This window comes from Myotis nattereri (assembly GCF_964212035.1).
Source record: "Myotis nattereri genome assembly, chromosome: 6".
Taxonomy (NCBI): domain Eukaryota; kingdom Metazoa; phylum Chordata; class Mammalia; order Chiroptera; family Vespertilionidae; genus Myotis; species Myotis nattereri.
The window spans coordinates 20,280,614-20,299,652 of NC_138081.1; the positions used below are offsets into that span (position 1 = coordinate 20,280,614).

General features: G+C 37.3%; 1 protein-coding gene across 4 annotated transcripts in view; it reads left to right on the forward strand.

The window, feature by feature from the left end:
• The window catches only part of PTCHD4 (patched domain containing 4), a gene marked incomplete at its 5' end in the record, with an annotated part of 169,410 nt that overhangs the window by 57,048 nt on the left and 93,323 nt on the right, over nucleotides 1-19,039 (forward strand). For all 4 annotated transcript variants that reach the window (XM_081093691.1, XM_081093693.1, XM_081093690.1 and 1 more), the window contains one exon: nucleotides 329-809. In XM_081093691.1, coding sequence (XP_080949817.1) covers nucleotides 329-809 — 481 coding nt within the window. The remainder of the gene's footprint in view (nucleotides 1-328; nucleotides 810-19,039) is intronic.

A 19,039-nucleotide genomic window follows, 5' to 3' on the forward strand; every position in this document is an offset into this window, starting at 1 on the left:
GGGTTGTTACAGAAGGAAATGGTGGCAATGAGGGTATGGATGAGATCAAAATAATAGTCATGCCCATTTCCTATGCATGTGGCAAGACTTGTAGAGCTTCATAATTCTCTTTGCATCTTTTCTAACCCTGATCATCTTGCATGGTATCCCATGTGGCTCCCAAAGGCGAAACATAAAATCTAACATGTCACTCCACCCACATATCAGTTCCACAATTGCTAAAGCCCATCTCTGCCTTCCTTGTTCTCCTTCACTTAGAATAAGAAGCTGTCCTCTGGATTATGCATCTCTCTTGTAACTTGCGTCTCCCTTTGTTTCTGTTTTCAAGGATGGGAGGAACAGTTTTATTGGACACCAACTGGGCGGGGTAGTAGAAGTGCCAAACAGCAAGGACCAACGGGTCAAGTCAGCCAGAGCCATTCAAATCACCTACTACCTCCAGACCTATGGCTCTGCCACCCAGGACCTCATAGGGGAGAAGTGGGAGAATGAGTTCTGTAAGCTTATGAGGAAGCTCCAGGAAGAGCACCAGGAACTTCAGCTCTACTCTTTAGCATCCTTTAGCCTCTGGAGAGACTTTCATAAGACCAGCATCCTGGCCAGGAGCAAGGTCCTGGTGAGCCTTGTGCTGATCTTGACCACAGCCACCCTCTCCAGCTCCATGAAGGACTGTTTGCGCAGCAAGCCCTTCCTAGGCCTCCTGGGGGTGCTCACAGTGTGCATCTCCATCGTCACGGCAGCAGGGATCTTCTTCATCACTGATGGGAAGTACAACTCCACCCTGCTGGGAATCCCCTTCTTCGCCATGGGTAACTATCCATCCTTGTGGTAATCGGATTCTTACCTGTTTGGGGCAAGGTAGTACATTTCTTGAATTCTCAGGTGGAAGTCTGATTTAATTTTGTATCGGTGTGTCTGCGTGATTCGGTACGATTTTATGTGGGGTGGGTCTGCTTCTCCTTATTGTGCCTGTCAGGAAAGTATGGGCTGACCGTTTTTCCATTTAGGTTGAAGAACTGAATGCTGTCAAATATTTTAAATTGCACAATACTGTAATTCTCTACTCAACGTCTTTGAAAATTACAGGTCACAGATTGTGGAGTACAGATTTAGGGAGATCTCAAACCTTCAACGTTTTCAAACAAAATTTTATAGTTTATATTTATGGGCATCCTCAAGTTGTTGATGATAAAATTGTCATAGGATGAAAATTTTGAGAACTGTTATGTTCTAATCTCAAAGAACTTCTTTATTAAATATTAAGTCATTTCATTTTTTTTTGCTGACAATATAGCCCATTTCCCCACATCTATATAAAGAAAACCTTCCAGCTGCCAATTAAAAATATGTTCATCTCTGATGAAAAAATTAATAAGCATCCTCAGTTAAGATTATTCCTTCTTGCAAGTTTTCTGCCAGGCATACATGAATGGTCTAGAAAATGGTGTGTGTGTGTGTGTGTGTGTGTGTGTGTGTGTGTGTGTGTGTGTTTGCAAAAGATAAGATCAAGTCTTAGAAGGAAAGTGAGTGATGGTTCAGCAACAAAACTGATGGAGCTTTTCAGAAAAGAGATGATAATGGGGATAACTGTGGTGCTGCAAAAGAGCCCTGTCAGATGTGATATAATTCCCTACATGTAGTGATTTGGAGGATGAGCTGTAAAAATGGCCTCTAGGTGGTGAACTGACATGAGCAAGAGAGCATCAACTCTAAAGTAATTGCCTTTCACTCCCCAGGAAAAATCAGCTCTAAATTACAGTTCTATTGTTAGATGGAAAAGACACAGGAGTGTGGTCACAGAGTCCTCCAGGTGACCTGGCCCCGTTATGTTTTCACCTAACAAGTGTCTTCGATAACAACACTGGGAAGTGGATTCATATTGTTGGTACTGAGACCAAACTTCTTCATCTGGAAACCCAACTTCGTTGTGGTCCTATTAAGTTAGTTCATCTAACTGAGCCTCCATTTCTTCTTTTATAAAATAAGAATAATTATTCTAACATCTTTAAAAATGTGTTTATTGAGCTTAATAGGCCATACCTAAAGCTAGTAGCACATAGTAAACACTCAATAAGTATCAGTAGATTTTAGTGGTTAAGCTGGTGTGTTAAGTGTAGAGGATTCAGTGGTGAATAGGAAACAGCCTTCAGCTTCAGGAAATTGAAAGTCTTCCTGTATTTTGCATCTCATCTTCAATTGCATGCTCATCTTGTTAATAAAAAGGGTATTTCTTTTTCCCAAAGAACTATATGAAAAGACATTTTGCCAGTGACAGGATGAGTCTAGATTTGAACCATTTAATAGTTGTTATGTTTTCTGAGCTCGGTCTCTTTACTTGAAATAATAATATCAGATTCATAAGAATCACACAGCATGAATCAAAAATGAAACACGACTCATTCCCTATGATGTCACTCATCTTTAGGATATAAAACTGAACTTATAGACACAGACAATAGGATGGTGGTTACCAGATAGAAGGGGATTTGAGGGTAGTAAAAGGGGACAAATGCATGGTGACGGAAGATGTTTTGACTTTAGGTGATGGGCACACCATGAAATATACAGATTATGCATCATAGAAATGTATACTTGAAACCTATATGATCCTATTAAATGTCACCCAAATAAATTTAATTAAAAAAATTAGAATAAATTAAAAAAAAAAAAAAACGTTACTCATTCAAGATTGGAAAATTAGATACCTTAGAGCCTACTATGGCTTTTTTTCTAAAACTGGTAGAAATAAAGTTGGCAATGGAAAAGTTTATCAGAAGAGTCTATAATACATCAAAATTTAAATTTCATAAATTGAAATAAAAAGAAGGCTTGTCTCTTGTGATGCTGAATTGCAACATAGGCCCTACAAAATCAAAGTGGTGTTTCCATCCTTAAAGAAATAATAAAAATGCTGAAAGCCATGATGAGGGAAAAGGCCTGACAGTGTAACACACACTTCTCATACTCTTTTCTCTCAGTGACTCTAACCCTGGACAGCATGACTTTTCTTTCATACTCTTTTCTCTGAGTGACTTTAACCCAGGGCAGTGTATGTGAAGAATTTAGGAAGCCTTTCAGTATTTCTGCAATTCAAACCCTTAAAATATACCAACAGAAACATTTGTGCTATGTTCTGAAACATAACAATAGAAATGAAAATATATACTTATTTAAAATATTTGTTCTGTCAGGGAGAAGGTTGTTTTGTTGTGTTTTATTTGTTTGTAAAGTAAAGACTGAAAACTAGTGAAATGAAAGGAATAATACCCAGCACTAGGAAATCTGGGTTTTCATCTCAGCTTTTCCACTATTTTCATATGTTTCATTGCTCAAGTTAGTATAGTATTTTGCCACTTCATCTGAGTTCTTCATATATTAAAAGAAAGACTTTGAAATTTTGAAGATCCTACAATATTCTTCATTTCATTCTTTAACTGAGGTTAGAATTTTAGCATTCCTTTATAAAAACAATGAAGGTATATATTATCCTCAAATATATAATCTCCATTCTCCTTTGTTGACTGCCAGTGTGCGTGTTTTTGGGCAGACACACATGCAAAGCCTTAGACACACAAAACCTTAGACACAAAAAGCACACCTCGATGAAGGTGGTGAAGCTGAATGTAATTTGAGCATCAATAAGTTGAGTTTGGCAGATCCATATCTTCCAGCGGTACATACAGCATTGGTTAAACTAATCTTTTAAAGGATTACAGTTAACAAGGGTTCAAAACTGCATAATCCAAAATCAGTTGTGTGTAAAGGAAAGAAGTCCAATTCCTTTGGTAAGCCTCTATTTCTATTCCCATTTTCCTACAAGGATTTCTCTGAGGTCATGATCATGTGCTCTATTATGTTCTAGGATTCCAACCATTCATCCTCATTAGAACTTATTCCTGTAGCTGAATAAATATGTCACTAATGGTGTTCTGCTCTTCAGTCATCTTATTTTTGATGACCTCACTTCCTTCTGTACTGCATCTGCTTGTTCTTTTTTGTGACCATTCATCCAGTTAATATACCCAAGGTCATTTCAGAGTCATATATACTGTACCTCTATATCCTGTGTTTTTTAAAGCCTGTATCAATTTTTATATTTTGTCCTGGTGTCCCCATAAGTAAATTTATGTTTCCGCAATTGTATATTACAGATGTAGGTTTAGAAAAGATTATTTTAGGCATATGTGTTTTCTCTAGAAAAGATATCAGAAAGAGAAATCCAGACTTATAATATTTTTTAGAACCACTTTAAATTGCCCCATTTAACTACTGCCTAATGTCCTTTCCCTAAACAAGCATAAACTAATGAGAATGCCACTAATTTAATTTATAACCAGTTGTCAGCATTTGTTTTAACCTCATTTGCTTCATGTGGATGTGCCTTCTCTTTATGCAACAAGAAATCTGAGCTAATATTGCACACAAATGCCAGGCTGGTTCCTGCTTGATCTGGTTGGTCGTCTGTGGCTAGTTGCCAAGGATATTAGTAGCCTTGGTTCACTATTGTTTTTGCTGCCCATCCTGAGTTTGTTTTATATTCTAGGAGCCTTACTTTAGTCAGTTCGATGCCTCTGGATCCATGCAGATGACTTGTTTTCTCACATGAACTCAGAGTTTCCAGATATGAGACTTTTATTCATCATCTAAAACTGAGTTTCCTATTCATCTATTTATTAATTTATTCAAATATTTATTGAGCACCTACTATGTTCCAGATATTTTGGGATTTTTAATAATAAAAGGCATTCAATAGAACTCATCAAGTTGTTGCCTGTATGGATTTTACATTCTAGGCCTGCACAGGGCAGCCATCAGACAATAAGCACATCTAATATAAACGATGTTATATTATTGATAAGTGATATAAAAATCTTACCTAATAATAGACAAACATGTAAATTAACTGTCCCTCCGCTACGCTCACCAGCCAATCAGAAGAGTATGCAAATTAACCCAACAAAGACGGTGGTTAATTTGCATACGTAGGGCCGAAGTGGCGGAGCGAAGACTGAAGTCTCCATCCAGAGCTGCGGAGACTGAAGGCTCTGTCCGGAGCGAAGGCCTGGGTCCCGGGTGCTGAGGAAAACCGGTGCTGGCAACCAGGGGAAGGGAAGGCCTATTGCACGAATCTCTTTGTGCAACGGGCCTCTAGTATAAACATAAAACAGGATAATGGATCAAGAGCACAGGTGGTCAGAGAAAAGCTTTTTAAGAAAAGATGAGCTTGAAGCAGAGAGATTAAATGAAATGAGTAACAGGCCACATGGCAACCTCAGAAGAGAGTGTCCCTGACAAAGAGAGTTATACATGCAAAAGCTTTGAGATGAACCTTGCATGGTGAAGTTAAGAAAGAGAAAGAAAGGGGGTGTGCCTGGAGCAGAGTGGGCAATTGTCTGAGTATTATAGAAGGGGTCGGGGGTGTACTGTATAGCCAGGTCATATAGGGCACTGAGAACTTAGGACTTTAGATGGAAAGCGATCTGAAGCATTTGAGACTAGAAAGTGTGCTCAGATTTAGACTTTAAAGCATCTTTGTGCTACACATTGTAGCTATTATGTTATAGCATCTTCCGCTACAATATGGAAATTAGTCTGTAATAGAGCGAGAATGGTTATAGGGAAACTGTGTAAAAGGTTACTGGAAAATCTTCATGGGATATAATGGTGGCTTGAAGTAGTGTGGGAGCTGTGACAGTTGTTAAAAGGGATTAGACTCAGGATACATATTTGAAAATAGAATTGAAAGGATTGGCTAAAGGACTGGGTATGATGTGTTAGAAAAAGAAGAGTCAAGAATGACCCAAGCTTTGAGGACTGAATATCTAGTAGAAAGAAGTTGTCACTTACTGTCATAGGGAGATTGTGGGAGGAATAAATTGTGGAAAAAAATATCAAGAGTTTAGTTTTGCTTCTGCTAAGATAGAGATGCCTATTAAGCATCCAAGTGGGAAAATGTGGGGTTAGCTATATAAGACAGTATGGAGATTGGGTTCAGAACTAAAATCTCTAAGTTGAAGCTGAAAATATAAATTTTGAATTCATCAAGGCACAGCTAAAAATGAAAGACATGGATTCTAATGAGATCAACTAGAAAGATAAATACAAATGGAAAATCAAAGTCTAAAATCTGATCCTGGGACCATTCTAACTAATGCTTAGAGATTGGGAAGATGAGCCTGATTCAGAAAAAGACACTAAGAACAATCGGGCAGTGAGATAGCCAAAAAACCAAAACACCAAAAAACAAAAGAGAACATTTTTCCAGCAGCCAAGGAAAAATTGTTTCACGAAGGAGCACAGGATCAATTGTTCCAAAAGCTGTTAAGAAATTGTGTCCAATGAGAAATAAGAATTTTTTTTTTTAATGTGGCAATTTGAAGGTCATTAGTGACTTTGACAATCTCTGCTTTGGCAGAGTGCTGAGGGTAATTTCAAGGGATTTGATAACACTTGGCGTATATCAAGTGAAGATGATGAGTAAAGATAATATTTTTCAAGGAGTTTTGCAATAAAGGAGACTACCAATGATTGCATGGTGATGGGAATGTGCAGTAAAGAAAGAAAGCTTCATAGTAATGCAGAGAGAGAGAAGGAAATTATGGAAGCAATATCATTGAGTAGGAGAGATGGGACTGGATTCAGAGCTCAAGTAGAGTCATTGGCTTTATATAAAAGTGTAGACAGCTCAGCTACAATTAAGAAATGGAAGAAAATATATATGGATAGATCCAGATAGATTGGTACATGTGGAAATTCTTTTCTGTGGCCTCAACTTTGTCAGTAAAATATTAAGCAAGTCATCAGCTGAGAATAAATTTGGGGAAGAAGATGTTGATTTGAAGAAAGTGAAGGGAGTTTGAAAGAATCACTTTGGAAAATTGGAGAGTGAATTAAAGAAGAAAATTTAAGAGAATAACTAGAAAGCATTAAGGGTCCATTTGAAGTCTGTGTACATGAATTAAAAAAAAGAAATCAGTTACCATGATTGCTTAGTCCCTTCCCCTCCCCACCCAGCCTTATAGCTGTTTCAGGAAAGAGTTGAGTAGGCATTGAGATGAATTTGATGAGGGAAAAAAAGAGAGGGTTTATAGTGTATGAAGAGTGACTATATTAGAAGATTATGAAAATTGTACTGATTAGGGTTAGCTATACTACCTAGACTATGTTGCAATAACAAGTAATGGCTTTAATTTACATAGCCTAACACAACAAAGATTTATTTCTTTTTAAAAATATTTTATTGATTTTTTTTACAGAGAGGAAGGGAGAGGGATAGTTAGAAGCATCGATGAGAGAGAAACATCGATCAGGTTCCTGCACACTGGGTATGTGCCCACAACCAAGGTACATGCTCTCTGACCAGAATCAAACCCGGGACCCCTCAGTCCGCAGGCCGACACTCTATCCACTGAGAAAAACTGGTTTAGGGCAACAAAGATTTATTTGTTGTTCATATTGGAGTTTGGAGTGGGTCAGAGAGCTCTCTTGAGCACCTCTGTATGAACAGGGAGTCAGGTATCCAGGATACCTCCATCTTGCAATTCTGTCTCCTCAGTTTGTGCTCCTAGTCCAAAAGGGAAAAGGTAGAGGAATCATACCTATTTGTAACTGCAGCCAAAGTTACATCTCATCATATTTTATTAGCCAGAACTGGACAATAGCCATCACCTAACTGCACGAATGTGTAGAAAAGGTGGAGAGCCAATGAATTATTTTATGAACATCAATTGCCCCCTTTCACAGAAACTAAGCCAAACAATAAAAGCAAGGAGAATTCATCCTTCACCATCATCAACATCATAGTAAAAAGCTGATTGGGTAAAAATATTCTCATTTATTGTGGGGTCAGAAAATTGCTTTAGGTTGGAGTCTGCACTACCTATTGCTGTAAAACAATCATGAAACTTTGTCATGTAAAACAACAACCATTTCATTATGCTCATGCATTCTGTCCTCAGTAATTTGGTAAGGCCACAGTGGTGTCAGCTCTCCCCACCTCCAGGATGTCTAGAGTCCCAGCTGAGATGGTTTAAATAGCTGAGGGTGACTTGAATGTTGAGGACTGGATTCATGGACTAGACCATCCCCTTCCAAGATGGATTCTTTGTGATTACCATGTCTAGGATTTCTGAAGGACAATCTGGGCTGGAACTGTTGAATACTGCCATCTGAACATGGCTTCTTCAGCATGGTGTTCTCCAGGTAGTCAGACTTCTTTTATGGCGGCTTCAAGGAAAGTGTTTTCCAATACTTCTAATAGTACTTGACCTAGGGTAGACAATAAATTCACTAGAAATGAATGGATAAATGGCCGCATAGTGTTTCTTAAGTGGGTTATGATCTATTAGAGAGTCATTAAAGTAAATTAATGTATTATAATCCACATTTATATTTTACTTCAAGAATAAGGAATAAAAAGGAATAGGAAATATTAGAAGGTATTGAAGTAATATAGTATTTTTGTGTCAAACTTTTATTTCAATTTAACATATACGGGTATAATAGATCATGATGTAAATTGTATTTCCTAATGTGAGCCACACAAAAAAAGTTTTAGAAAAATTACTCTAGAATCTTCTTTGAACTGATGCCTTAAGCAGATTATGCAGATAAATGGAGACTTATTGATGGGGAGAACTCATCAGAAGCAGAGGTAGAAGCTCTACTTGGTCCTGCTGGAGGCAGTATCTCCATTTAGAAAGGGGCAGAGTAACTCTATCTCTGTCTCCTTTGGGGCACTTCTATTTCCCCAGGTGTGAGCCAGGAAAATAGCATATAGTGGGTCCTCTCAGTCTTGATGATTGGCTGTAATTCTTTAATGATTATGTTATAGTATTGGACATGTTTCTCAACAAATTGGTTTTTGCCACAGGACCTGTTTTACTTAAGGTCCTCAAACTCATCGAAAGCCTTCCTAAAATAACCCCATTGCTGGAACAGAAATGACCTTATTATGATATCAAGAATGTTCAATTAGAGCTGTTACTCAGCCCATTAATTGCAGCCACCTAACTTTTGGTGATAAAGTTATTTCCTTTGGTGATAAAGCTATTTATTTCTTTTGGTGATAAAGTCATTTCCTTTAGAAAAGGGTCCACCAATGATGTGAAAATCCCTATGCTTAGAGCAGTGGTTCTCAACCTTGGCTGCACATTAGAATCACCTGGGAATCTTTTTAAAATCCTGATTTCTGGGCCTCATCCTCTGGAAATTCTGTTTCTTTGTTATGGGGTGGGGCCACAACATTAGTAACAAAGAAACAGAATTTCCGGAGGATGAGGCCCAGAAATCAGGATTTTAAAAAGATTCCCAGGTGATTCTAATGTGCAAACAAGGTTGAAAACCAGTGGCTTAGAGGCTTGAAGTCAGAAGAGTTGTAGTCCAGTTCAGTTCCTTCCTCTTATCTACGAGTGATTTATTCTTTCTGAGTCTACCATGTTTTCTCTTGCAGAAGATGAGGAAGTCAGACGGATTGTTCTTTAACATCTCTTCTACCTTTACTCTTTAATCAGCGAATCATTTATTTGAAGCTTATGCTACATATAACCTCATCTAGATTTTTGTCTCCTTGGGGCCTGGAACTGGGTCTACCTGGAATCTTTTCCAGTGTCTAGTCCAAAGTGTGCATAGTATGCATTTTGCAAAACATTGACTTATGGATGGCTTTGTCCTGTTAAAGTTCTTATAACAAGAAAAGCCTAAACATTTGGTTGTTTCTAGCTTGGATATCTAATATCTATTTTTATGTTATTCTTTAGTTTTAATTTTTTATATTAGTTCTTCTATAGTATACGTGAAATGGACCTCCTGAATCAAACATTTTTAATTAGTTAAGACATTTGCTTACTAACTGGTTTCTGTGGACTTTGAAGGAAGTGGGAAGGGAGCAGATCTTGGCATAACAAGTAAGAAGTTGAATTTTATTTCAAGCATTTGAGGTTGAATTGACTATTATATAGTTTTTATTGTGTAACACTATCCAACATGAGTAGTAATTATATCCTGCCTCCTTAATATTCTGCATTTTCTTTGGAATCAACCTTCATTTTTGTACTTTTTACTGCTAATGAGCGTCTTCCAGTGGTAGTTGGAATTTAGGAATGAGGAAGAGGACTGTTACATAATACACTTTGACTCAGAGTGAGAGGCATATGGACCCATTTTGGTGATCTTTTTTTTATCTCAGGAGTAGTTGATATGCTAGTTTAGACTTTTAAAATGGAAAGATTGATAAATAAGCCATATGCTGCCTAATATGTTCTGCCCTTGTTTCTTACCTCATAAAATCAGATCATAAATCAGGCTTGAACATTTAAGCAGATGGGGAAATGAGAAAGACATGGAAGAACTATTTATCCAGCACATGGAAGAACTATTATATGCTAGGTACTACCACCTCTCTAGCATGGACATCTCAGCCTTCCTCGAATACATGCCTATCACAAGCAAACTTAACCATCCTCATTAATCGGAGTTGACTTGCCACATCAGAACATGCCAAGAAAACATATTACCGATGCAGGGAGCTGCAGTTGCCAACCAGAATGGGATTTTCTGAGGAGCTTCACCAAGGCAAATACTGCATCAAGGAAAATGCTGCAATTTAAAATCTTGAAACTTGAAGGGTGAAGAGCACCAAGGCTTATGCCATTGCTTTTTTTGAGAAAAGCAAAGTCTCATCTAGATAAATAAATAAAAAAAAAACTATTTAAAACTGGAGAGTTACTTCTTAGATTCAGTTATTTTTCAAGGCCATATTTTCATACCATGATATTTAATGAAAAGGAAAATTTGCAGAGAAACATAATATAAATCCTTTGCTGGTTTAAAGATCATAGAGGCCAGCCTTAAGCTTCTGAGAACTGAAGAATCCCTGTGCACCAATTCCCACCTGCCTTCCTGGAACACTGTGTTTTATGTACTGTATGCCTCCAATAACCATATGTCATATAGTTTTTTGTCCAGAAAAATTCTCTTACTTAAACCTTGGCTTATAGATTTTATGCGCTCTGAGAGTTCAACTTAATATAAAGAAGATCCTGCCGTTATTCCTACTGCTTCCCCACATTGACTTGGCCTAAATGGGAATAAGAATATATCCCGCCCAGTGATGGTTTCCATTGTAAGTATAACATCCTAAGCTAAATATTATATTTAATAATATAAAACAGTGAAGTATTATTTAATAATATTTATTAATAGTATTTTAGATGACTTAAATAAAAAGTATAGAATATAACCATAGTAGTCAATGTTATAAACCAAATAATGAAGGAAAGGAAATACTTTTATCAGAGAGAACTAGGCATACCATTAAGTTAAGCTACTTTATAGCAAAACAAACAAACAAACAACAGCTAAAACAAAGGGGGAGAGAGGAGGAAACAGGTTAGATGGCTCATTTCATTGAGTATAACCTGATCAAGATTGCACCCAGAAAAGAGAGACTGACGAAAGGTTCTTAACTTGTAGATTTTGGGTGAGTCTGTGAAGAACATAGTAATGACTCATCATAATACTCAACAGCAAGTCAATAAATTTACTCTATAATTTTACCACTCTCACCTTTCTTTCCTCTGCCATGGTTAAGCAAGGAGGCAACTTTATATATTTAACTGTGTTGGCACAATATTTCATGAATAATAAGCGCTCAATAACTATTACTTGAATAAATTACTTATAATTTCACTAGGTCACAACAAAGATAAAGGTTATTTTTTTTAGAATTGAATATAAATCTATTATATGAAATTGTGTGTGTTCTTTTAAAAAATGTAGAACAATGGCTTTTACACAAAGCCATTGAAAGTGATGATACAATGAGGGGATTTCAGATTTCCAAATATGAGGATTTAACCTAAACATTGAATCTTTTGTTTGGTGCTTCATGCCACTTCAAAGTATTCCCATGGCCATTTTATCATGAAACTGCTTCCTTATTTGTCCAGAAGTAATGAGGGCAGCTGCTTCTGTTAAATAAGGAAATAAAGTCACCAGACATTGATGCCCTGAATGGCAAGCTGGGACTCTCCTCACAGGTTCTTGTCCTGCAAAGTTTGAAGAATACAATTCTTGGACTAAAATATTTTAAGCAAAAGTGTGGAAGTTTATTGCAAGTGGATACAAACTCCCCCTGGTGAGGGGTCCCCTCTCTCTAAAATGAGAAAGAAAAAAAAACACACCGAACACCTAGTCCCATGAGTCCCTTTGTATAAACACTCAGAGTTTCCTTGCTTGTTCATTCCACTTTCTAGTTGGACCTTTCCTTATGTTATGTCACCTGTTCTTCCCTAATTGGCCACTTCCCCTTTTCCCTGCATGGTATCAGTTTCAAAGTTTCAAAGCTCACCCAATGGCCCCCTCTTCTTCTCCTTATCTTGTAAAATTCTTGTAAACAATCTGGCAGCTTGGAGCTGTATGCATTCCTCTCCCATGGACCCCGCCCCCCTTTCCTTAACTGCCTCTTCTGCCTCTAAAATCCTTTCAACATGCTGCAGGCATTCTGGGAATCTAGGGACCTGGGTTCAAAACCCACTGTGGGTTCTTAACTTTGCACAGGAAAGAATTCAAATGCCAGCCAGCATAAAGTGTAACATGAAAGTGAGTTTATTAGTGAAATATTGAGACAGAGAGCTAATCCACAGACAGAGCAGCCCCCCTTTAGCAGAATTTTTTTCCTTTATTGAGGTTCCTTTAATTTAATAGGGGGTGGGGTGTTCAAGAAGTGGGAGGGCTACTCAGGATCTTCCTGGGAAGTGGTAGAGATTTCTCAGAGGAGTTTTGTGGACCATTTTGTGTCTTTACATGGGTTTTCTATTTCCCTTCGAAGAAAAAATCAAGAAGAGCCTTCTCACTATATGCTCTCCAGAATACGCAGGCTCAAACACATATGAAGTGGCAGCTGCATGCATTCAATGTCAGTCTGAATAAGAGAAAAGACACAAAGGAAATACTAGTAGACACCCGTTTCACATGAGCCACAGATACTAAGAATGTGCAGGTTGTTTTTGATGCTGTAACAGATGTCATCATAAAAAGTAATCTAAAAGACTGAGGTCTCTTCTAAATTTTGCCGTGAATGGTTAAAACGCATCCTCAAAGCAAATGAGTATTTATATGTGGGTCTCTCTAAACTAGAGTCTTGCAGCAACACAGAATGTAGTATACGGCAAACACATCTGGACCTGACCAGAGGTGCTCTGTTTTGTTTTGTTTTTAACCTAAGCAAAAATGGGAAAGGTGGCCCTGCAGTGTGAAACTAAGGGCAGTGTTGAAGCTGGGCTCTAGTGTATTGATGATTTCTGTGTAAGTGTAAACATGCAAATGTGTGTATACATGTATTTATAACTTTCATTTTCCATATTACTTTTAGGTTTTAAGAGTCGCACCATATAATGAGGCTAAGGGTGAAATTAGTCCATGTTGGATCACGCTGGTCTCTGCTCAGTTTTAAGCCATAAATTCGGTGGGGACAGGGGTAGTCTTATTTCCTTGTTAAAGGTTTCTGTAGCTTTTATTGATTGCAGCTGTTTCATACCGTATCTCAGAACTATTCTCAACCATCCACAGAGCCAAGATAGAACCTATATCACTCGATTTTCCCTCCCAGCTTCCTTGATTCTGTTACCTGATCTCAACTTGAGCCTGGTGCTGCTTGGGATGCGCTGGGGGACTACAAGCTTTGGAAAGAATGGAGCCAGCAGACCCCTGGCTGTTCCCTCCTGCTTCTGACCATGCACTTCATATTTTTACATGACAATTTTCATAAAGATTTAGTTTGAGGAAGAATTCCGGAGGCTTACAAAATGTTTGAAAACTGCTAGTTCTCTACCATTTTATTGTGCCTCCTTCATAATTTACTGGAAAGTAAAAACTAAACTTGAGATAAACTAAGTTTATTTTACAGCCTGGGTGGCTGTGCTTTGTACAACTGTTATACCCACATACTTCCTGTCATCATTTTACTAAAGTGTTTCTAGAGGTGTGATTTCCGCTTAGGACCTGCAGTTTCTCTGTAGACAAGCCAACCTATTTTTAAGATGCAGAAAGTCTAAAGGCATGGAGGCAATGACATCGCAGGGTTGGCAGGGGGAACTGAGTGTGAGGCGGCCAAGAGACTCCAAAGGGTAGGATTATTTCTAATTTTACTGTATTCCAGGTTGGAATGTCTGTCTCACTGGTCAGGAAATTGTCTTGTAAAGGTACATTGGTAGACCTCGATTCTCAATGAAAGAAGCCCATTAATTCAGTTGACAAGAGATAATATATTCGTCAAAAATCTCTCTTCTGGTAACCTTTTCAAAAAGTGGTTTACATTTATCCCCTAACTAGCTTTTCTCTCTTGATATATATATAAAAGAGACCAAGCATTACTCAGAAGGCTATGTGATGAGCATGAATTAGAACACAGTGACGTCTGATGAATTTCCTTGTTCCCCTTAAAGAATGCTGCCAACATGCCCGCCCGCCCGCCCATGACTCCCAGATTCAGTGTAATTCTCCCCTGGAAAGCTCTGCATACACAACACAGATGTTCACATGCTGGACCCTACCATTCTATGTTGGGCATCTTCTTTTGTTGAGAAACTTTCTAAGATGAGTCAATACCACTATGTTAGTAAGTGAACTAAGTAAACAGTGTTTCTGATGGTTCTCCTCTTCTCTTCCCTCTGTGAGCTTTTGATGATATTTTTCTTTTTGGTTATGTTATTTATTCCAGTCTGTTTATCCCCTGGCCCATTCTGCTAATTCTTCATCATCTTATCCTGAGGGATAAAACCTCTAACGCAGCAGCATGTTGCATGAGCATTTCTGTATTCCCCCACAATGCCCAACCACTACTACCAATGTGCCATCTACTCGCTCAGATCAGCACTGCCGTGTTCCTAGAACAGTCTGTCCAAAGGAGACCCCTCGGATTAATTGCTGTGTAGCTTCTAATTTCAATTTACTTCACATTCTGCACTTGGACCAACCTGCTTTATGCCCAAATACCCAGACTGTTTCATGTCTCATGGTTCCCCCCACCTCCACCCCCAGCCCCACATATGTCCTTCTGTCCCTCCCTTGTTTTGATTTTCAAGCCTTAAATGCCTTTTGCTCTATGGCGTTTCTTTACTGAATTCCAAACCCAAGAATGATTGATTTCTTGTTTTGTCTTTCCTTCTTTATATTCTCTCTTCACTTCTATACTGAGCTATAAGTCCTTCCTTAGAAAGGATTTACTCTTTTTGTATCCTCAGCAACTAGCAGAGGGGTTGGCCCGAGATAGGAAGCATTTTAAAAAAATGTTGGGGTTGACTGAATGAAGGACAGCTCGGGCATATTGGCCCACTCTGCATTACTGGCCTCACCTTTGGATCCTTGTATAACACTTGAGCAGGTTGCTCTCTGCACCTCTGCCATCACCAATAGATTTTCTTCTCTACCCTCTCTTTCCTGGTTTTTGCACTAAAAAGCTAATTTTTATGGCCTCCATCACCCAGACTCCCTTGACCTCCAGTTTTTTTTCCTGCCCTTTTCCTCCTTATTTTGACACTATTTCTATGGCAACTTCAGCCTCTGACAGGCAGCCACTCCTCCATATCTACAGTTGTTACTGAACCCTCTTGATCCTGTTCCCTCCCTTTATTCCATTAGACTTAAAGTGCCAACAGCATCTTGCTCTTGATAGTCTGTGTGCACCTCAACATTCCTTGTTGTTGTGTTGGTGGTGGTGGTGTTATTTTAATGGCTCTGACCATAACTTGGTAAGTAATCTCTCATTTGGGTGTTTTTATTTATACTATCTGAGGGATATCTATATCCTATTAATCCTCTCTATCTCTTGCAAGATATGATACAGCACCCCAATATCTTGTTGGATTGGATATCCTGCCCTGAAGTCCATCTGCTCGCCTTAAGTTCTTGCCTAACTCTTGCCAACTAACCTTCTTTACTGGATCCTACTCTCCACCAACCCAACTCCTGGCCCTCCCTGGACCTAGCAGCAGTCTGCATCTGCTTATCTGAATTTGATTATTAACTGGCACCTCGGTACCTGCTGCCATATTCTGCTTAACATATTGGTCACCCTCAGTTTACAATATCCTTTGGACATTGTGCATTGTATCCACTTTTAAAGACCAGCCTTGTGTCAGGATTCATTTCCCCCACTTTTAGAATGTCTGCACTTTTCTTTCTCAGCAAGTTGAACTCTTGAAGGCATGCAGGCTTCCTATGCAGACTTATTTTTGCATCATGATGACTACTGTGATGTGTCTTTTTTGCAAAAGATAAAAAGCAAATATCCTTGTTTTCACCATTACCTTGATAAAACTGGGGGCTTCCCTTAATAGAGGCTAAGCACTTTACAAAACCAGAGAGAGAAATGATCCCACTGGAGAGTTCCATGTTGCCATAATGATTTTTAGGTCATGGTGGCTATTTTCTTCCTTGTACCTAGTTTAAGCTAAAACCAGTTTGCTATATAATTGTTGCCTTACAGTCAAATTTTCCAAATATATATATAAAAGAAGCTGCCTGTCCTTGTTTTGTGCCATGGTGTCTGTGCTTTTGCAACTATAAATAACATTGGCTCTCATTTCTGGCACATAACACTGCAAGCTTCTATCTAATTTGCTGTCCATACTCACCCTGAAGTCATTTTCAGCATTACTGCTTTCCAAGTATTTTCTTTTCATTGAGTATCTATGTCTCACTTTCCATAAAGCTATTCATTTTCTATTTTAAGGTTGACAGATATACTTCTACCAACCTTTAATCTGAGTGGCAGTATTTTAAAATTTTGTTTTTCCCTTATTACCAAAATAATACATATTATAGGAAAAAATTAAAAGAAAGTATAAAACCACCATCTAGAGATAGTTGTTGATAAAAATTTAACATATATCTTTTGACTACGGCTATAGGTAGATAAATATGTAGATACTAGAGGCCTGATGCATGGATTCGTGCATTGGTGGGGTCCCTCAGTCTGGCCTCTGCCCTCTCACAATCCAGGGCCCCTGGGGGATGTCGGAGAGCTGGTTTCAGCCTGATCTTCACAGGCCAGGCTGAGGGACCCCACTGGTGCATGAATCCATGCATGGGGCTTCTAGTATGCATAAAAAAATCTTCGGTTAATCTCTTCCCATCTCCCCCTCTCCCCCCTTCCTTCTGAGAGTCATCAATCTGTTCTATGTTTCCATGCCTGTCTTTCCCCTTTGAGTGTCTTTCCCCTGGTGGTCACAGCTGAATATTCGAATGATCAAACGGTTGCTTAGGCTTTTATATATACAGATATAAAACAAAACAAGATAACTCTGTATTTATATTATTATGCAGCATTCCTTTTTATTGGATAGCTCAAGAATTTCCATACATACAGAAAATGTTAAAAAATAGTATTATGTTATTTTTAATAGTTATATGATAAAACTTGTATGAACACTGCTCAGATTAAGAAATAGAACATCACCAGCATCCCAAAAACCCTTAAATATCTTTTTCTATTCACACTCCCCTCCTTTGCAATAAACATTATCTTGACTTTTAAGAAAATCAGCTCTTAGATTTTCTTTATATTTTCACTACCTATGTTGTAACGTACATACAAATATATGTTATTATATCTTCTTCATGAACTAAATATTTTATCAAAATAAACAGATTTTCCATCTCTAGAAATGCTTTTAGCTTTAAAGTTTATCTTCTATTATTAATATAGCTTCATCAAAATATTTTCTTCATATTTAAGTATATGATTTTGCATTCTTTTAAAATCAACCTTTTGGTTTTCTTAGATTTTCTATGTCTTGTATATTATACATAGTTGAATGTGAAAAATTTTCCAGTATGATGGGAAAATCTTTGTCTTTTAGCTGAAGAATTAGTCCCTTTAATATAATTTCAGATGTCTTTGGATTTAAATCTACCATTTTATTTTATGCTTTCTATTTGTCTCACATGTCCCACATATATTACTATCTATATATTTTTTCGCTCTCTTTTTGTCATCTTTTGGATTGACTTAATATTTTTTATATCTTTTTCTCTTTTGCATGTTTCAGGTTTATGTTTTTGCTTTTAATTTTGTGATTGATATCGGGGAATTATAATAATCATACTTACCAAAGTCTAAAATTTATTAAAACTTTCATTTTTCATCCTTATATAATAAAGAAGTTAGATCATTTAATCTTAATTTAGACCCCATTGTGACTTATATTTTATTACTGTTTATCATTTTAATTCTATTTAACATCACTAGACATTTTTAAAAAAATATAGTTCATGGTCTTTTTCATTTACTCACATACTACTTTTTTGATTATCATTTCTTCTTAAATCTCAAATTTTTGGAGGTGGGGCTTTTAGAGGTGATTAAGCCATGAGATTGCAGCCTTCATGCTTTGAATTAGTATTCTTATAAAGAGAGCACAGAGAGCTAGCTCCTCTCCTCTACCACATGATGAACACAATGAAAAGGGGTCATCTATTAAATATACCATATTACAAGGTGAAGGAAATACATCATTCTTTTTGTTTAAATACTACCTATATGGTACTGTCACAAATTTACATAGGAACTGGGTAAAAATGCCATTTGATTCACTGCCAAATGTTTGATATTTCTGATTCATTGTATTTCATAAATGCAAAACTAAAATTACCCTTTTTTACTAGGTTCTAAGATTAGAATGACATGCTAGCCTAGATTATTATAATATTTAGAGGTTCATTTTTTTAATTTGAACTTCATAAGCCTTTAAGCTCTAAGCATAGCTAACTAACTTAATTGGTAACTTGCTACATTCTTTGTTTTTTTCTTAATATGGTACAATAACATTAGGCCTTTACCAAAATGTTATCCTATTACACTCAAAGACTGAATTTTGATATATGGTTGCACTATAAAAAAAAAAAAAAAACAACTAAATTTGGAAATCCCAGTTATTTGCCCTTTAAATCTTGAAATACCAAATGTACCTTCCCAAATATATATATATATATATATATATATATATATATATATATATATATATATTAAAACTGTTCT